The following is an 18,689-nucleotide window of genomic DNA, read 5'->3' on the forward strand; positions in this document are numbered from 1 at the left end:
GCATTGTAAACAGGTATGTTGCAAGCTAATTTGATTTAATCTTTGTTTTCATCACACACGCACGCACGCACGCACGCACGCACACACAGTGCGGACAGGTAGCGGATGGAGTGGAGACATTCATTGATTTTGATAAAAAGTATTTTCGACAACAAGCATTTTCCAGAATTGCAGACCCAGCCTTTAATACGATGCTTGAATAATATTCAGCTATCATGGTGTTACGGCCCTGGCCGTATGTTCTTAGTTCTGTTTTGTTCTTTGCTGTTTTCCTTTTGTTTTCTTCTGAGAGTGGTGTGGGAGTGAGACCTCTGCTTGTGAATTAGCTTTTCTATACAGGTGCAGGTGCTGGTGATTGACTCCGTAAGTGGCGGAAGCTGATTGGCTCGCTCTCGGCCTCACGGCATTCAAAGGCTCCGCCGGGTTCACTCAGCCGGTGGCATGATTGGCAGCAGCAGCACTCGCTCGCGGATTCCCGAACCACTTCTATTATTATTTATCATGTGTTAATTATAGTATTTGATTGTGTCTGGTAGGGGTGAGTTGTCATTTATTTTGCAGAGTTTGTCTGTTGGTTTTTGTTCACTGTTTAGGTTGGGGTTTGCTCGTTCTTTTGTTTCAGAATAGGTTTTTTTGACGTTAACTCACCCTGAAGATTTGTTGCATTTGTTTCATTACTGCTCAGTTAAAATAAATTAACATTTATATTACTTGTCTCTGGTTTCCCCTAGACAGGGGCATAACAATGCTTAAATTCATGTTAAGGGGGTACATTTAAATTGTAGTCATACTGTCACCTTTGAGATAATAATCACGGCTTGGTGTAGTCTAATATGTTTCATTAAAGCCACTGCGAGTAACATTTAAATATCTTTAAAACGGCCTCATTTTTCCTCTGATAATCATAAATTACCTTTAACAGCAAACGAGACCATCAGTGCAAAGAAAGACGTTTTGATTTAGTTTTTATTACTGCATTTGGTCTGGTCGCACACCCAGTCCGATTTTCGGCTTGCGCATGCAGGCTCAATGGTCACATATTCGTATTGGTCGCAGATTTCAGTGTAGCGCAGCAACGCGATTTGAGAAGCCTATCCCTCCAGGTGAGGGAAGGGGAGCGGGAGCCTTGTTTGAGACAGTTATTTGTCGTCATAATGACTGATAACGGGGCTGAACCATAAAAGAAATAAAGAAAATTCAATGAAGAAAAGCTAAAAGAGAGAGTGATAGACGGGCGGGACGAGGGCGTTGCCAAGCAACGTGCACACAATTTCACGGGAGTGAACTAGACTGCAGTGTTTACTCCTAAATGAATGAGCGGTACTAAAACAAAGTTTACTTTGCTTCATCATCATCAGATGACCATTATTCATCTGAAATAGTCATTATTTACAACAACATAAACACATTACCTCATCGTGATCCATACTGGCGTTTCTCCTTCATTCGCTTTCTGTGAGGACACGGAATCTTTCAGCTCTGAGAGTAGTTAGTGACACTGCTGCATCAACTCATTGCAATCAGGTGTGTGTGGCACTGACTGTCATTAGTTCATGCAGTGTCACTAACCACTCTCACAGAGCCGAAAAGAGTCTGTGCCCTAACACTTTCAACACACGGACATGCACTATATTGCTTCCTGATTATTTGACACTTGCACAGCCGGCACGCGCTAGAAAACAGCTTTACGACAGCTGGCGTCGTAAAAATACTACCGCTTTTGTCCAAAGTGGCCGCCAATCGACAAAGTTACTCGTAGCCACTTTAACGTCATGCTCTCCCAGAAAAGTGTCAAATTGTTGCAGATAAGCTATCTATAGTTTGTTCGGTGTGTAACTTTGCTAAGGTTATCCAGTTCATTTCCATTCCCTGCTCCTTCATATATAAATGCGCATCATGACCAGAAGTTCTTCAGAAAAGACGACATCCCGAAGGTATTTGAGTTCTTGATGTGAGGTTTTAAGTCTTTTAAAGACTAGGTCTCAAGCTTTTTCCAGAGGGGCCATGGCTGAGACATTGTTGCTCTCCTCAACACTTCTTTGGGATCACATAAAAGGCTTTTTAGTCACTGTGCCTGCTGAGGAAGGTCAAGTGCAGATCTGAGTGAATGCACATAAATGGAGCCTGTTGTTGATGGTGCAGTGGCCCCCGTCAGACTGAAAAATTACCATGGAGGCTGTAAGGCAAAGGATGCTTCCCTGCATAAAATGAATAACATCACTATTTCCTCGAAGCAGTGTGCTGTGCTCTCGCTTTCAGCTCTTTAAAACAAAGTCTGTCTGGGTGTGCGTCAGTGCAAAATGATTATCATTTAATTTAATGTAGACCTTTTAAAGCATAGATAAAAAGGGCCCAGGGCTCAACTGTAATCCTAAACAAATATTTGCATGAATACATTTAAATTTTAATTATTTTTGATTGTTGTGCTAGAAGCTTATTTTCATACTGAGCTGAACAGGAAAATATAATAAACTAAACACGTCACCAGTTGAAAGGTATGCTTATAAAGTCTTAATTTCCTCATTCAAATATGTTATGGCAGACTCTTTGGCTGCAGGGTACAAATTGTTTTGTAACATATTTCTAGGCATATATTTTTTTTAAATATTAAAAAAAGGTCCCTGTATTGTAGGATTTTCAGATCTCTGAAGCACTGCTGCAGTTGTCTATAATAAAGTGGATAGCTTTAGACCTCAACTCCAGACTTGAAATAGAACTGGTGCTCACAATCATCTTCATCAGGCACCTCCAATGCAAGCAGGTGAGACTTGGTGAGGGAGAGGTTACCCGAGTAAAAAAGAGCTGCAACTATTAATCGAATGATCGATTATTGATCAACTATTAAATTAATCGGCAACTGTTTTGGACATAACAATGCATTTGATGAAGTCAACATGGGCTTCGGAAAACTTTTTACGGACCAAACCACTAATCGATTAATAATCGATTAATCGAGAAAATAATCAATTATCAAAATAATCGTTAGTTGCAGCACTAAAAGATACACCTACATCCGATCCTTTTTATAGTTTGTCCGGGTCCCCAGAGACGAGCAGTTATTTGATCAACTGTTCCACATAGTTTTTCTGTTTTTTGGTGGTCAGTTCAAATATCAACAAGCTAAGTAAGCCGAGTACACCTTTGAGTGAATTAGGACTCAACAAACAAACTCTGTACTGAATCATTTTTCCTTCATTTTACAACTGTAAACAGAAGCAATGTCAGCCTAGATCCAACCATGATCCAAATTGATCTCAGTGGGGCTGTTAAATTGACCACATTACATTTTCTGTTATCAACATTTGGGAACTAGAACACAAAACACAAAAATTAAACCGCAGTAGCAGTAGTAACATATCAAGTTTGAAAGAATTGTATAATGTCAATTATTTGGAGCATCCGAAGCGATTTAAACACGACTTTATAGTTTGACCGATTAACAGCCATTACTGCCAAAATCTTCTACAGCCTGAAATTATATTGCTATTGTGGCATCCAAAATTGTAGCTTTATATTTTGTGCGGAAAACATATGCTTGAAAGTTAAAGTGAAAACTGGATTTTAGATATTTGGTCGTTCTGGGGAATATTTATTTTGGACCCTATGGGTCTCTTTTTCGTGTGTGCTGTGCCATCTGTAAGAGAGGACAGGCGGATGGATGGATGTATTGGGGAAGCCCCAAGGGCAAGGAAAAAAAATTATATACTGATCCATCCATCTGCCCGTCATATTTGACAGACAGCTCCACACAGGTAGAACTGCTACTGCAAAACATTAGTCACACACTAAAATCATAATATTGAGTGTCTATAGCCCAATTTACACTTGAACCTTCAAGCAGGAGTGACAAGCAATACTCATAATTTCAGATGTGAAAACAACAATGGGGCTCTTATTTTGAAGTGTTTGAAATCAACTCTGCATTCCTAGCAAATCTGTTAACAAACCCAAAACAGTTTGGAGAGGAGAGTCATACAGTAATAATCCCTCTAAATGGACACTTATGCCCCACTAGAATGTGTGGTGGTGTGTTAATCTGCACTGTCCCAAGCCCTGGCTCTGTAAATGGACATGTTGCTAGCTGTGGTGGGCCTCCCTTGTTTACAGAGCCTTTGTTAACATACCAGAACAGAGCCTTGGCTGCATATTAACACAATATTTTAATAAGTGCACACTCAGTATGGACAGGTAGTGGATAGTGAGGAAATATTCACTGATTTGGACAACAAGCATTCTCCAGAATACTGTCTCCACTTTTAACCATATGTGCAAAATGACCAGCTCTCGTTTCTCAACATGAGCAGTGGTTATTTATGGGGCTACTGATTCTGTAATTTACTGCCAGCTATCAGACTTCCTGCCAAAAACACTGAGGGAGCTCTTTCTGCTTGGTATTCACAGATTAGGGCTTCAGTCATCGATGAGGATTCAAAGCACAGATTGATCCAAACTAAAGCTACTCCTTATTCCGCCTCGACAGTTTAGACTCAGTGAACATACAAAAAAAAAGAAATCATGCTATATCCAACTTTTAGATATCTGTGGAGCACTACAGAGGTGACTGCTGTTTGTGGTAAAGGCTTATTGATCAATGGTGGTTATCTGACTGAAGAACAGCATTGTGGTGTAAACTCATTGGATAACCATAATCCCTGCTCTCACAGTGCTTGACATATTTCCTCAGGTGAGAAATATCGAGTGACCCACAAAGATTTGTGTCCTGCAAATATCTCTCGTGCCCGTAGATAAGGGGGCAACTGCACAGCATGTCTGTAAAACAAGACAGTAAAAATGTCTGTGGGTGGTATTGCACCGGATAATGAATGTAAGGCTTGGGCCCTTGCTATAGCCTTGAGGTGTGCGTTTGCTTTTGCTAAGCATGCCACCATTATATTTAAATCAACATTTAGCTCCAACTAGAACATCAAAGGGCAATATGGGCAAATTGTTACCACTATCCAGCCACTTCCTTCAACGACGACACATTTACATGCAACCCCAGCTTCCAGTGCTTGAAATTGCTTTCTGCACCATGCCTAATCACTGAAAAAGGGGATGATCCAACCGAGTGTGTGTGATTCGTGTGGGAGAACGAAATTTGGATCAACTCTGCACTGAAGCTGTGTTGGTTAATCTACTAAACATCAAAGCGGATAAAGGGGGAAAGAGGAAGTGGAAGAGGGGAATTTATCTTGTGGGTTTGATTGGAAATCCAGAGGGGGAACTCTGGTCCCTGTGTAATCGTCTGTAATCTCCTGTAGGGTTGTATGTGGCCTGAAAGGAGCCTATTACCCATCTCCTGCTGATGGGAGACCCTGATAGTGCAGTGTTGGTGGAGGGCAGGAAATGAAGAGGAGGAGAAAGAGTGTAATCTCTCATATCCAGGCATAAATATAAGGTAACATCAAAGTACTCAAGTCAAAGGGAAGTTGGCCTTTGTTGTTGAATAATTGATCATAACTTTCTCAACACTGAGATATCGATACAGCAGCTTGTCTGCAGCACTCATGCTCAGTCGATGGATGTTATTGGTGGTTTGTCAGTGCTACAGCGTATTGATCTACAGGCAGCTTTGCAGTTGTTGAGAAGAGTAAAGGGAGCAATTTACCCTCCTGGACTGGATCTCATTCACGTAGATGGGCAGGACAAACTCAGAGATTCCCTCCAGCCGAATCCCATCCTGGTTCAAGTGCAGGTTTCCCATTCCCTCCTGAAACATAATCACGGTGATCATCAGTGATGTTGTGATGAGCAGAGCCGATATCCCTGATTTGACGTAAAAGGATTATAGCATCCCAAATGAAATGTTAACCCGGTTGCTGCTGGACTGCATTAAGGGAGGGCAGACGCAGTGATGTTAACATTATTTTAATGAATATTATTATTAGTCGTGGTGTGACAACACAACAGCATAGTAATGAAACCAAAGAGCACACAAGATCTCTCTAAAAAGCAGTGAGCCAACATACGTACATCTCAGGGCTAATGCCTCGTTTCCACTGAGTAGAGCGGGCCGGGTCGGAGCGGCTCAGAGCGGGACAGCACACTTTTAAGAATCTCGACCCTACCCTTACTGGTAGGGCGGAGTTTATGCTCGACTGCGATAGCCAGAATATGGGTCAAACTATTGGGCTGTGGAACAACTGTGGTCAAGCCAGCGGTCTCTTGTTTTTCTTAGTCGAACAAGCCGCTTCTTTATTTATTCCCCCCCCGTCTAGTGAGCGTATTATGCCGGTAAACGCACAGAGACGGCTCGGTGCAACTGATAGAGACTTTGGCTGTGTCTTGATTCAGAGACCACGCACTTGGTAGGACGCAGTCTCGCGGTCTATGAAGGCTATAGCCTATGAAGGCCGATTTTAAGGCCGGTTTTAAGGCCAACGAGCCTTGTTAAACGAGACGGTCTCCGCAGGTCTCCGTTTACGAGCATTTCCGGTTTACGTAACAAGCCGTTACCTTGCGTGACGACTCGCCGCTCCTGTGCTGCCTAGCAACCCTGATTGCTGCCAACGGAGACAGCCCTGTCAGCAGAGGAAAAAAGAAAAATAAGTTGTCTACCAGACGAAAAGAAAAAAAAGTACAAGAAAAAAAGAAAGGAAGATAAAAGTTAAGAAGATGGAGCAACACGTTGCTGTTTTGTTATTTTTTATTTTATTTTATGCAATCTCTGAAAAAAACGCAATGAATCTTGGGATATGTTGGGCCACGAAGGATACATCTGATGCAGCCTTCAAAACTGCTTCAAAACCGTGAAACGAAGGCTGCATTTCACGACCGCATATGAGGAGCCTTGCAAGGAGCCTTGCAAATGGGACAGCCTTTGCGCGCCGCTATGACGCAATCGGTCTTCAAATGCAGCCTACGAGGCCGGTTCCAAGACCGCAACCCCTGAATCAAGACACAGCCAGTGAGCGAACAGCGCTGGCTGCGGCAGCTACGTGACATCGTAGCAGTGGGACATAGTGTAGCCCACTGATTTATTTAATGACGAGGAAAAACACCACACAATAAACTGTGCTGTGCTCACACTTTCCGCCAAAACACAAGACTCTCTTCACTCATGCCGAGGTGACTACACCATGGACTACACACAGCGGAAATGATTCTTTCGACCAATCAACGGACGGCAGTGTGTAGCTCCACCTTTTCGGCACCCTTTCAGGCGGCTGGTACCCCAACGGAGGAGTACTGAAAATAGGAGCGGCTTAGAGCGGTTAGGCTCGCTTACATCCGTACCCTTCCCGATTTTCGGCAAATGGAAAGCCAAAATAATCGTACCGACCTGCTCCGACCCGACCCGCTCTACTCGGTGGAAACGAGGGATAGACTGCCAGTTTATGTTAATAATTAATAAATAATAATAATAATAAAAGTCGGATCATCTATAAAATGTTACTTAATTAGTATTCCAGAATTTTTTAATGATATAAGTGTTTTGTTGTCACATCAAATCATGAATACATTACATTTTTGCTGGCACGTCTGTATTGACATTCATCAATGTTCTTTCCAGCCTGGTTGTCGTCTAGGTGCAGATTTATTTGAAAATCAGCAGTAACATTAAAATTACACTGTAGCTTTAACAAAAGTTAGTGCAGACATACTGTAGCTGTAATGTATTCCAACCTGAAACAAGTTTCGAGAACCTGCTAAATCATTTCAATACTATAAAGAAACAAATGGAAGGCATTGGCTGCCCGGACAATAACATAGCGGTACAATAGGGAACATTTTGACATTTAAGGTAGCTTGATTGATTCAGGACGTCAACTCATGCACTGACTTACATGAAAGAAAACACTCCACCTTAACATTTCCGGTAGCTGTCACATAGCGGTCAAAGACTGTATGATAGTGTCACTGTTCCACATGCTGGGTTAGAAGTTACTAATTGACTAGTATTTCTGGTGCCGACTGGTGAGGCATTGGACATTTAAAGTTTCACTAACTAGTCATGTGCATCCCTAGTTTTAATAAGATCTGAGGGGGCATGTTGAAAGAGTCCATAGTGCTGGCAGCACAAATGGATGGAGATAGTGAATTATGGAGGCAAAGTACAGCGAGGAGAGCTCCATCAAGTGGCAGAGAGCCATAGCTGGGGACAGACAGGAGGACAGAGGAGGTGGGTGGGGCACTGTGGAGCTCTATGTGTGTCAGCAGCCACACATTAAAGTGAAGGTGATGGGTGTGAAGAGTTCAGTACGAGCTGCAGACAGTCAGATGATAGGGAGCGAGTCGGGACAAACACGAGGGCGTTACAGCGCATCAGTCGTGACGCCCTGAAGGCCAGTTTGAGTTTTCAGTGAAAGAAAGAAATGAACAGATACAGGCCAAGTTTCTTATGTGGGGAACTGGAAGGTTTAGCTTTGTCAAGTTTAAAAGAAAAGGCCTTTCCCTTGGCTACCCTGTTGTCCTTAGCAAGCAGGCAGAACTTTAGGAGTTGTTTTGTAAATGACGTTGGATCGGTCTTGTCACAGTTGGGATTTTTATTTATTTATTGTGTTACAGATCAATCTAATTTTCTTTATCCAGGAAATGGAGTTGTTGCACACATCCTGGTTTTATTTCTGTCCAGGAATATGGTAAACAGTAATCTATGAAATGTGCTTGGTGTCTGAGCAGCATTTAAAGCACAACAAGTATTATTAAAAACGTATTAATGCTGCCAAAGTCAAGGTTACTTCACATTAATTTTTTTGCATCGTCATGATCCTAGGAAGATTTCCATACATTTTTGAACATGAACAATATATTTGTGTGTTGTGTGCCTTTGTTTTTAAGCCATGACCAAGAATAGATTACATTTTCACTAATTTTCTTAATTTGGAGAACAACTTTATCAGCTGCTAGCAGGTTTTGTGTGTGATGTCTCCAGTTTGGTGATCATGTATCCATCTTGCCAGAAATGGTGACTTTCGGTGTTAGCCTAGCAGCTTTTTCGGAACAATGACAACTTTAAAAACAATGCACACATGCCAAGGGCTGCTTAAAATAAACTAGAAAACCAATACAATGGGGTGTTGTTTGCACATGTTATCTTATTGAGATGTCCGAGTCCTGAGTGATGGGGAGCAGCCGAGTACATTTTCTGGAGCGACACCAACAGCACTGATAAGGTCTTTTACTCATGACACAGATGGATGGGAGGCAAAGGAGTAGAGGAGTGATGGCAATAGTCAGGGGACGCATTCGTCACAGAGGAGGGTTGCTGCCATTGACAGTTTCTTATATATACACTATACAAAATAGTCATTTGTGTGCATTGTCTCTGGAAATGTCACAGAGGCTTGGAGCATCTGCTGTTTGGTCTCCATTTGAGATGAACATGTTCTGTGTCAGCCGGTCCTGATACCAAATGTTTGTTGATCTTTATCGGATCCAGATAGACATTCAAAATAAAGAATGAAACAGAGATGGAAAGAACATAAGTGTACTTAAAATTATTATAGTAAACATTCATGTTAGCTAAACCTACTACGAGGAACTTTTAAATGTTTATGGCAGTCTAAAGTCTAATGTTTCCTATGATGATCACAAATGACTGGTGAGTGTACTCACCATTGAGAAATTCATGACCTTGATGATCCAGACCGTGACGGCTAGGTTAACTATCATGGTGACCAGGAGCAGCAGCAAAAAGAAATACAGGCATCTCTTGGTCCAGCCGTACAGGCCCACTGGGTACACGGCCTCACAGCCTGGCCGCTGGAGGTGCAGGGACTGGGACGCGAGGATAAACTGCTCCTGGGTTATCTGGGACACACAAACATACAGACAGTAATGTTTGTCAATAATATATTCCCTTCACAGAAGCAGTCACACACTGTAAAAACCCAGTAGGGGTGGAAAAAATTATCGATTCGTCAATGCACCTCAGATTTTCTCTAGAAGGATTCCGTCTCCATGCTGATAAGTTCATAATCCTAGGGCCTTATGATTTCCGCGATGACGAAAACGCGGACAGAATCACGGAATCGGGCAATAAAAACGGAATCTACTGTTAACATGGAATGCAGTGGAATTCGCCATTATTTTTGGTGAAATTCAGTTTCCAAGGCAAAGGGAAACAACACGGTTGAAATAAAAGTGAGAAATGTTGGTTTGGCGACATCTAAAGACCAAAATACTGCCGTGAAAAGTAGAGCCTGGCTGCAGTACAGGTAATGTAACACACAGCGCCAAACCCCTTTAACAAATCTGTCTATTCGTGAAGCTGGAACCAGCCAGTGTAACCCTAACCAGTGTTTCCCCTAGAATTGTTTTTAGGCCCGGTGGTAAAAGCTGATAAAGAGTATGCGCGCGGCGTGCGTACCAAATTTGTAGTAGAAATTGACCAAAACTAACTGTATTATGGATGAGCCTCTTTTGACAGCCCGCTACAAATCAGGGCATAGGGTTATGCCTTCACATTCGGTACGTTTGTACATTTTGTGTTTCCCTCAGGATTTTTTGAGACTGCTGGGGGAGAATGGACCTTCTAGTGGGGTCTTGGGGCATGCCCCTGCGGAAGAAAACCTTTACCTTTTTAAAGTTAAATGCATCAAACTGGTGCACTTTGAGAAGCTAAATCTGATTTTATTTTTTTTGCTCTGTAAACAGCTGTCATATGTCCTGCCTAAAACAATTTTATGGAATAATTTGGAGACACAAGCCATATAAACTATTGAAGAAAAACACATAGATATGAAAATAAAATACAATAAACACGAAGACCTAATATAGACAGGTATATCCTGTCTAGTATTAATTTCTGGAATAATCTGGATCATGAAACATTTTCTTTAATTTATCAAATATTAATTTAAAATAAATGAATTAACCTAGGCTACACATCATGATTAGCCTATCAATCAAAATGTGTGCAAAATAAGCAACATTTTGTATTCTGACCCATTATATTTCATGTAGCCTAGTTCTCAATTTAAAACATAAAAATAAAGTAGCATTGAAAATACCAAAAAATAAAGCTTGTAGGGCTACTATAGCCTGCTGTTTTCAAGATAACTTGCTGCGCTGTCTCAGCTGTTGATACAGATTGGTTGCCATGGCGACGTAGCAACTTTAACTTTCTAAGTTTTGCTCATCACTTTTTCCTGTTCAACTCCCTGTTACTGAGTCCTAAATATCTCCAGTGTAGCCTATGCCATGGACCTATAAAGGAAGGTTCTTTCTCGTCAGTTTCCCTGTTTGACATGTGCGCTCCGAATGCACACGTGCATCGCGCGGCGTAGCGGAGACAAAAAAAAAAAAAAAAAATAAGATTAATAATTTTTTTTTTTTTTTTTACTTTTTTTTTTTTTTTTTTTTGGGCAGCTGTTGGCCTGGCGGGGGGTCCCGTTGGCCTGGCGGGCCCGCCAGGCCTGTATAATGGTAGGGGAAACACTGCCTAACCCTTTGCTTGAACATTGACTTAATCAGTCGGTTGTGACAATGGATAATCAATTAATATGATTTAGTTTTTTGGCAAACTATTCCATTATGATTTGCTGCCATCACTTAATATCTTTTGGATTTGGATGGATGTTGGTTGAACAGAACAGGCAGCGATTTGAATAGCTATGGAAATTTGTAGTTGGCATTTCTTACTAATTGTTTGACAATTTATAGACAAAACAGTTAATCACCAAGGCTGAGAAAAATAATTTGAAGAATAACTGATAATGAAAATAATTACTCCATTGTGACCAGTCAAAGTATGAAACCTAATGTACAGGAAAAGCATTTGATATATTGTTCTATTATATTAAATTCCAGTTGTATAAAATCTGACAAATCACCAAAGGCTACATCTCCAAATAGTTCCCATTGATGAAAATGTTCCCTGAAAAGGCATCAACGATTGGGCAATCTATAACAGCAACAACAACAGAGGGTAACTCCAGGCAAATAAGAGTCTTACAGAGACTCATAACTTAAACTACTCTTTAAGCGACTGTTTCCTTGGACCAACAGTTTAGGTCACGTCTAGCACGTATGGCAGATGTCTCGCAAATGGATTTTGCGACATTGCAGCAAATACAAGTGACCCATATCTCTGGCCTAGAAATGTCAGTGATTCCAATTTAACCAGCGATACAGCTGAGGGACAAGCATTTTATGAGAGGTGCTTACACAAAGGCTCCATATAGAACTCTCAATGCAGTGTTACAGAGGAATTTTTAAACAAACACAAATTCAGTAAAACCACGAGGAACAAGAAAAAACAAAAAACACACTTTACTGGAATCTTAAACCCTCAAAACTTCTAGAAACATAGACTCGCCAACAAGAAAAAAGAAAGTATTTTAGCCTACAGCCATGCCCCTGCTGGACAGAGTCTGTCTATTTTCAATCTACTGTTGCTAGGGCAGACTTCAGCACTTGTAAAATCTAAGGCAACCCACTGTTCCCAATGCCAGCGGATCCTGTGATTTCTTTTGCAAGAGTTTTAATGCATATATTACCCCGGTCCAGTCGTGCCTCCAAAGGATTGGCTGTTCACAGAGCGAATAGGAGTGCATAGTGGCTGGCGTTTTGTCAATCATTTCAGCATGCCGGTCACAGCAGTCTCTCACACACAGGACTGATGGAGATGTCCAACTGCAGCGGGGTCCAGAGAACAACTTTGAACTTCCACAAAAGCTAAATATTGATCACAAAGCTAGCTGCGCAGTTATGTCACATGTTAAGTCCCATTTATTGGTCTGACAACTAACACTTGAAACAATAGGTGTCCACATTGTGGGTGTGGCCACTCCAAACCAGGTGCAATGAATAATATTGCACTTTATGAAGCGACTACAGACACTGACGAGTCCTGATAATAATTAGAAAATGGGAGCAGTGGTCAGTTTAAGGTCACTGCAGGCACAGATGGACCAAGCTGGCAGCTAGGATGCAACTGTCTGGGGCAATAAATAATAAGTATAAATCCCCAACCGACCTTCATTTACTCACAGAGCAATTTTCAGTAAACTCCGAATATAATTCAACTGAAAGTAGTAAATATCTACAATAACTAATGACATCTCAAACCAGAAATTCAACCGAGCATTTTCAGACTGCTGCTCATTTTATTTAATGTGTTATTCAAATCATACATTTTCACGCAAGGAAGAAAATAACTAATATAAAAATAAAAATTAAGCAATTAGTATTATCTATCATATATGTATTATATATCTTGTCATTCTCGTCCCAAATGGGGATGGAACTCCCACAAGGAATCACAAGGTCAAGTTACAGTTGATTAGTTGGATTAGTTGATTGTATCCAGTAGTTCCATACCTAATACATTTACTGATATCATTTAATTGATCCTGTTGACAACAACTGTGTGCACTATTAGAAGTCTGGGAATGAGAATAATTCAAACTTCCAGTCACAAAAAATCTCAAGACCATTTTTGCTATCCACTCAGATCAACAAGATGAGAACCCTGTTTCCAGACCGACCATTATTCTGAGCGTTTTCATTCCTCATCTAAAGGCTTGTTAAGGCGCCGCTCTGCAGCTCTATGATGAAAACATCACAATATGCTCTAGTGCGCTCGAAACAAATGTCAACACGAACAGATGGGTGTGAAAACTACGGCTGGTTCACCACCTACGGTCCTGATGACATGGAGTTCCTATTGATAGAAGCTAAAACACCCACGCAGAGACTTGCTTCTCTTCAAAAATATGAACTGTGCGACCTCTGGAGATCCTGTGCTGTGGTGGAAAAATCCTCAAGGATTTGTTGCATGACCATATTTATCTTTGTGTACGCTACTTCATCAGCCCTTTCAAGTGTGTGTGAGATCTTTTTGTTAAGGGGGGGGGGGATGGGGCTTTGACTACAGACGTTAGTGCTGGATCTAGCAAAAAGCCAGCGATTACCCAGCAGTCCCTTCCCACTGCCAGAATGCCTCATCTTCACCAATTAGCGTGAGGGTGATATCCTCCATGCTGTTTGGATCAAACAGTGACATGCTGCAGAAGAGGCAGCACGAGAAGCTCCTAATGACAGACAATGAAACGTCATTACTGCTTGATTATGTTAATCAGCCAATGGGCGCATGCTCCCTCACTCGGTGGTGCCACACCGAGTGTGCTGGAGGTAAGAAAAACCTTTGAGGAACAATATTGACTGTAAAGCAGCTTGTACTTATCCATCCCACATGTCAACACTGCAAAGTCGCTGAGGCATAACGCCACAAGGCTGACACACAGCATTCAAGCACCTGTATATTTGATTTTTTCCTTTGACAGAAAGCCCCCACCAAAGAGACAGAGAAGCTAGAGCGCACTGCTGTTGTAACTGGAGGAGCCATATGTCTCCAATGTGCAACTCACATTGATGTAAGCATTTCACATGTTGATGGGTTTGACAATGAAGCAAGGTGCAAGGTGCGGGCGCTGCCGTCTATAGCCCCTCACACCAAGATGTGAAATCCAATTTGTGTGACTCCATCATCTCCGGTGGAGACACAATGGCAGTGGAGCTTGGTCGATGGCTTCATCTTCTGGCCGTACCGTTGCCCTTTGTGGATGGCTGGTGGCGCGCTTTGCCGCTTCTAGACAGTTAGATTAGGGTGGGCCTGTAGAAATGCGAGAGACCGAAGATGCGAGCGCGCACTCGAGCCAAATTTTTTTGCCCTTGTAAGATCTCTGCGTCTGCTTTTTGGCACATTTACTGTGAATTGTGTAGAACACAATATGCAAATAAACTTTGAGTGTTGCTGTGTTATATACAACATAATGTATCTTTTTTTTATCGCAGTATTAACTGTAGGCAGCCTGAGCTGATTGAAGAGAAAGCTTTGGGACTGGGACACCTGGATGGTGGTAGTCCAGAGCTATATACTATACACACTATATAGATATATAGTTTTTCCACTATTGTCCCTGATGTCCAGCTGGGTGAAAATAGTCGAGGTCATAACCCTGCTAGGGGGGTCCGGGGGTATGCCCCCCTGTGAGATTTTTTTTACCTTTTTAAAGTGAAATGCATGAATCTGGTAGCGTGGAAATCCAGACCCTGATATCTTGAACGATAGAGGGTCTGGCCACGATCAATAGTAATTTCCAACTCAAGGGGCGGCTCCTACTCGTGCATTTCAAATGCCACTGCACGCAGTTGGATAGCACTACAACCAATCAGAGCGATGCACAAGGTGACGTAAGCCCTGTTCGTTTAGCGATCAGCTGTTAAACTGTTAAATTAAACTTTTGCCCTGGTCGGTCGGCAAAACAGAACATTCCACTTACTTGCTAATGAAAGATTTGAGTGCCGTCTTCCACATCGTAAAGGGTCGAGGCCAAAGCAGTCTCAAACTCACACAACATATCCGCAGCCATCTTTGATGTTTACTATCACGGCTTCGACGTCGCATGCACGTCACTGTCGTCATCCGGTTACGTCCTCCCCAGATTACCATATAAAGGGCTCTGGCGCGCCCATATTACGTAGATAGAACCAATTGAAACGTGAGCCCAGATTTCTGGTCTTTTTGAAAAAGCTTCAACGGAGAGTTTCCAGACCAACAGGCGCAGCAAATTTAATTTGCCAGCGCCTAGTGGCAGGTCTGGGAATGCCAGGCTATGAATCTGGTGCACTTTGAGAGGGGAATTAAGAGGCTAAATCTGAGGATTTTTTGTGAAAAAATAATTTGGAGGCACTGGGTCAGATGAATTAGAAGCTATTGAAGAAAGACACATGGATTTTCCATAGAAATATATATTTGAAATAAAATATTATGCAGGGTCCTCTAGGATGGGCTTGGTGCTCTTTTTCTTTTACGGGACATATTTTTCTGTAATATAATGAATTCATTTAAATGCAGTGATTACATACTACATACTTTACATTTACATAATATGATGTTGATATCAAACACACAAACAAAAAAACAAACAAAAAAAATGATTGGGGGGAAGGGGGGGGGGGCCCTGGCAGTTGTGACCCTAAGCAACCGCTCATTTTGCATATGCCTCGGGCCGGCTCTGCTGACCAGTGACCACTATAAGCGGGTGGGTAACTTGGAGGCAGGCTGTCCTGCCCACCCAATAATACAATTAGAAGCAATGCATGGTAATGGTATATTCTTTAGTATTAATTAATTGTCTGAATTTTATTTGACATTTTCTTGGACAGCGAATGAACAGGTCAGTCCGATAGTGGGTCTGGACTTCCACCTAAAAAAAAATAATAATAATTGGGTGGGCACAGCCCACATTTGGGTGGGCAAGGCCCACCCTGGCCCCTGGCTACCGCCGGCCCTGGCGCTTTGCCAGAGAGCGGCGGGGATCAAAAGATCTCTGATAAGTCAGCGGAAAAAGGTTGCAGCTGTTCAATCAGACACTGAACATCACAGGCTTTCAGAACAGAATTTTCCTTTTGCTCTTACGCACGCAGCTCTGCCTTTGAGGACAGTTTCATGAAAACTGTTTGTACAACGCACCTCGCTGGCCTGCAGCAGCTCTGACCCTCTCCCTCATTCCTTGAAATGGATTGAAGAGCTTCCTTCCAGGGCCTTCCTTTTGATAGTGGCAGCAGGAAAAAATGACATGTACACAAGACAACACTTTCCCCACACTGCACTAGCTTTCCTTACTAATCCTCAAACAAATCCTTTGGAGTGCCAACAAGGCCATTTTTGGACAGCACCTCCATATAGGCGGCATTTGCATTCATCAGTCGAACCCATCTGTACAAAGAAATGTCAAACAAACGTAACGGCACAGGGCGGCACAAACAAAGCCTCTGTTTTAAATCAGGGTGAGATAGCATAGGCTGACTGTCACACTTCCTAGAACGCAGAAAGAGAAAAAGCACAGTTTAAACCGTGACAAATTAGCTGACAGACAAACTTGTCGACTTTGTCATTAGGTGGAGAAAGTGCTGGATCAGCTCGGGGCCAGGGTGAGCAGGGAAAGATTTCTTGACTGATAAGCATGACCCAACAACTAAGACCAGAGCGCTGTGCCGCTGTCTCTGTGTTTGTGTGAGTGAGTGAGTGAGTGAGTGAGTGAGTGAGTGAGTGAGTGAGTGAGTGAGTGAGTGAGTGTGTGTGTGTGTGTGTGTGTGAAGAAGGCCAGTAGATGGACTTGAGTGCACAGCCAAACAGTAGCTCTGCTGTGTGTGGGTTTCTGACACGGAGCTCCCCTCTTTTTTTCCCAGCTTTTTCTTTGCACTGCAACGAGGAGACAGATGCACATACTGTACCTAGAGGTTACTGCCTCCCCTGCTTGACTGGAATGTTAATGAGAGACCCGTGCAGGTAGAATATTCATAGGCTGTCACATTACGGTGATTCTTCGTGAAGAGGAGAATGCATATAGGACCATATGGAGGTGCAGTGCAAGAGGGAGATATGGGAAGAAGTCCAGGCGCGCGCCTGAGGTGTGGGCATTAATCATCGTGTTCCCGCTTGAAGAGACGCAGCAGTCACTATACTGCAAGACTGAAAACTGTGCGGGAGACACTTTTACATTCCTCTTTAATTAGCTGGGGTTTCTTCAATGGGACAATAGGAGCAGAGGGCGCACCTGTTGCAGGCAGCACTTGCAGCTCGATTTTGTACTGCTGAATAAAACAAGTACCTAGATAAATGATTCACAAACAGCCACGTCAAGCAGCCTACGTTACCCACTACGTTTCAATTAAAATTATATCAAACATGCACTTTTTGCCCCACTTCTTCTCCACCATTGTTCGCTTACCTTCAGCGTCTCTATGTCTAGAGTGGCCGACTGCTCCATGTTAGAACTCTCATTTCATTTGTTAACAGTTACATATTTCCACAAGGTTGACACGAGCTAAACACCCCGAGAAACAGCCCGATTTGCGCGAGCTAGCTGCTTCCCCCCCCCCCCCCCCCCCCCCACACTTAAAAAAAAAACTCAAATGAGCGAAAAAGGAAAACCAGACTAAGAACACACATATCCAACATTTTAGTCAAGTGACAATATAAAAGAAAAAAATCCGCATTATTTGCACTTCCGCAATATATTTTTTAGAACTACATTGAGGACTGCAACTCGTGTTTAATAACCGGTTAATACAGGCTTCCCTCTACTCATGGCGCGCGGGCTCAGGTGCTGCCGTCCGCTGCTCGAGGAGCTGGTGGTGAAATGCTGCGCTCGCTTTCAAAACTCAACTACTGTCAAGAGAGACAAAATGAGGAGCCAAACTTCCGGTGGTGAATTTCAAAACAAAGGTCTTAAAAACTGAACATCTCAACTACATAATTTCCCACCTGGAATGATATTGTTTTTAAACAGTGGTAGAATATTTTAATACAGTAATAGAGAGTATTTTGAGGGATTTTTTTTGTATTAACTTAATATTGGCACAATTTACTTTGTAGATTTGAATTATTAATACAAAAAATAAAATGAAATCGACTTATACATGAGGGTAGGCCTATATTATTAATTGACACGCTACCCAGCAGTAAGCTTAACAATTAAAAGCAGCAACATCTTTACAGGCTGCAACATTAAAGTGCCTAGACATCAGAGGTGGAAGAATTACTCAAATGAGTCAAATAAGATTTGTTTAGATTAAATTAAGAAATAGATACAATTTTAACATATGTAGAAGGTATTAGCATCAAAATATCCTTTTTTTTGTTTTATTTTGTTTTACTGTACTATCAGTTATAGTACTTCAATGTTTAATGGCCCATATGAGAATAATATATATAAATATATGTAGTATATTAC

At 42.0% G+C, this 18,689-nt stretch overlaps 1 protein-coding gene across 1 annotated transcript in view; it reads right to left on the bottom strand.

Annotated features, from left to right (window-relative positions):
* The window catches only part of LOC307269199 (zeta-sarcoglycan-like), a gene marked incomplete at both ends in the record, with an annotated part of 57,296 nt that extends 39,573 nt beyond the window's left edge, over positions 1-17,723 (bottom strand). The window contains 3 exons of the mRNA XM_080052055.1: positions 5,609-5,710; positions 9,559-9,753; positions 17,685-17,723. Coding sequence (XP_079908181.1) covers positions 5,609-5,710; positions 9,559-9,753; positions 17,685-17,723 — 336 coding nt within the window. The remainder of the gene's footprint in view (positions 1-5,608; positions 5,711-9,558; positions 9,754-17,684) is intronic.
* Positions 17,724-18,689: the final 966 nt, after the last annotated feature.

The sequence above is a fragment of the Ammodytes marinus genome (genome assembly GCF_949987685.1).
Source record: "Ammodytes marinus genome assembly, chromosome: 23".
Lineage (NCBI taxonomy): Eukaryota > Metazoa > Chordata > Actinopteri > Uranoscopiformes > Ammodytidae > Ammodytes > Ammodytes marinus.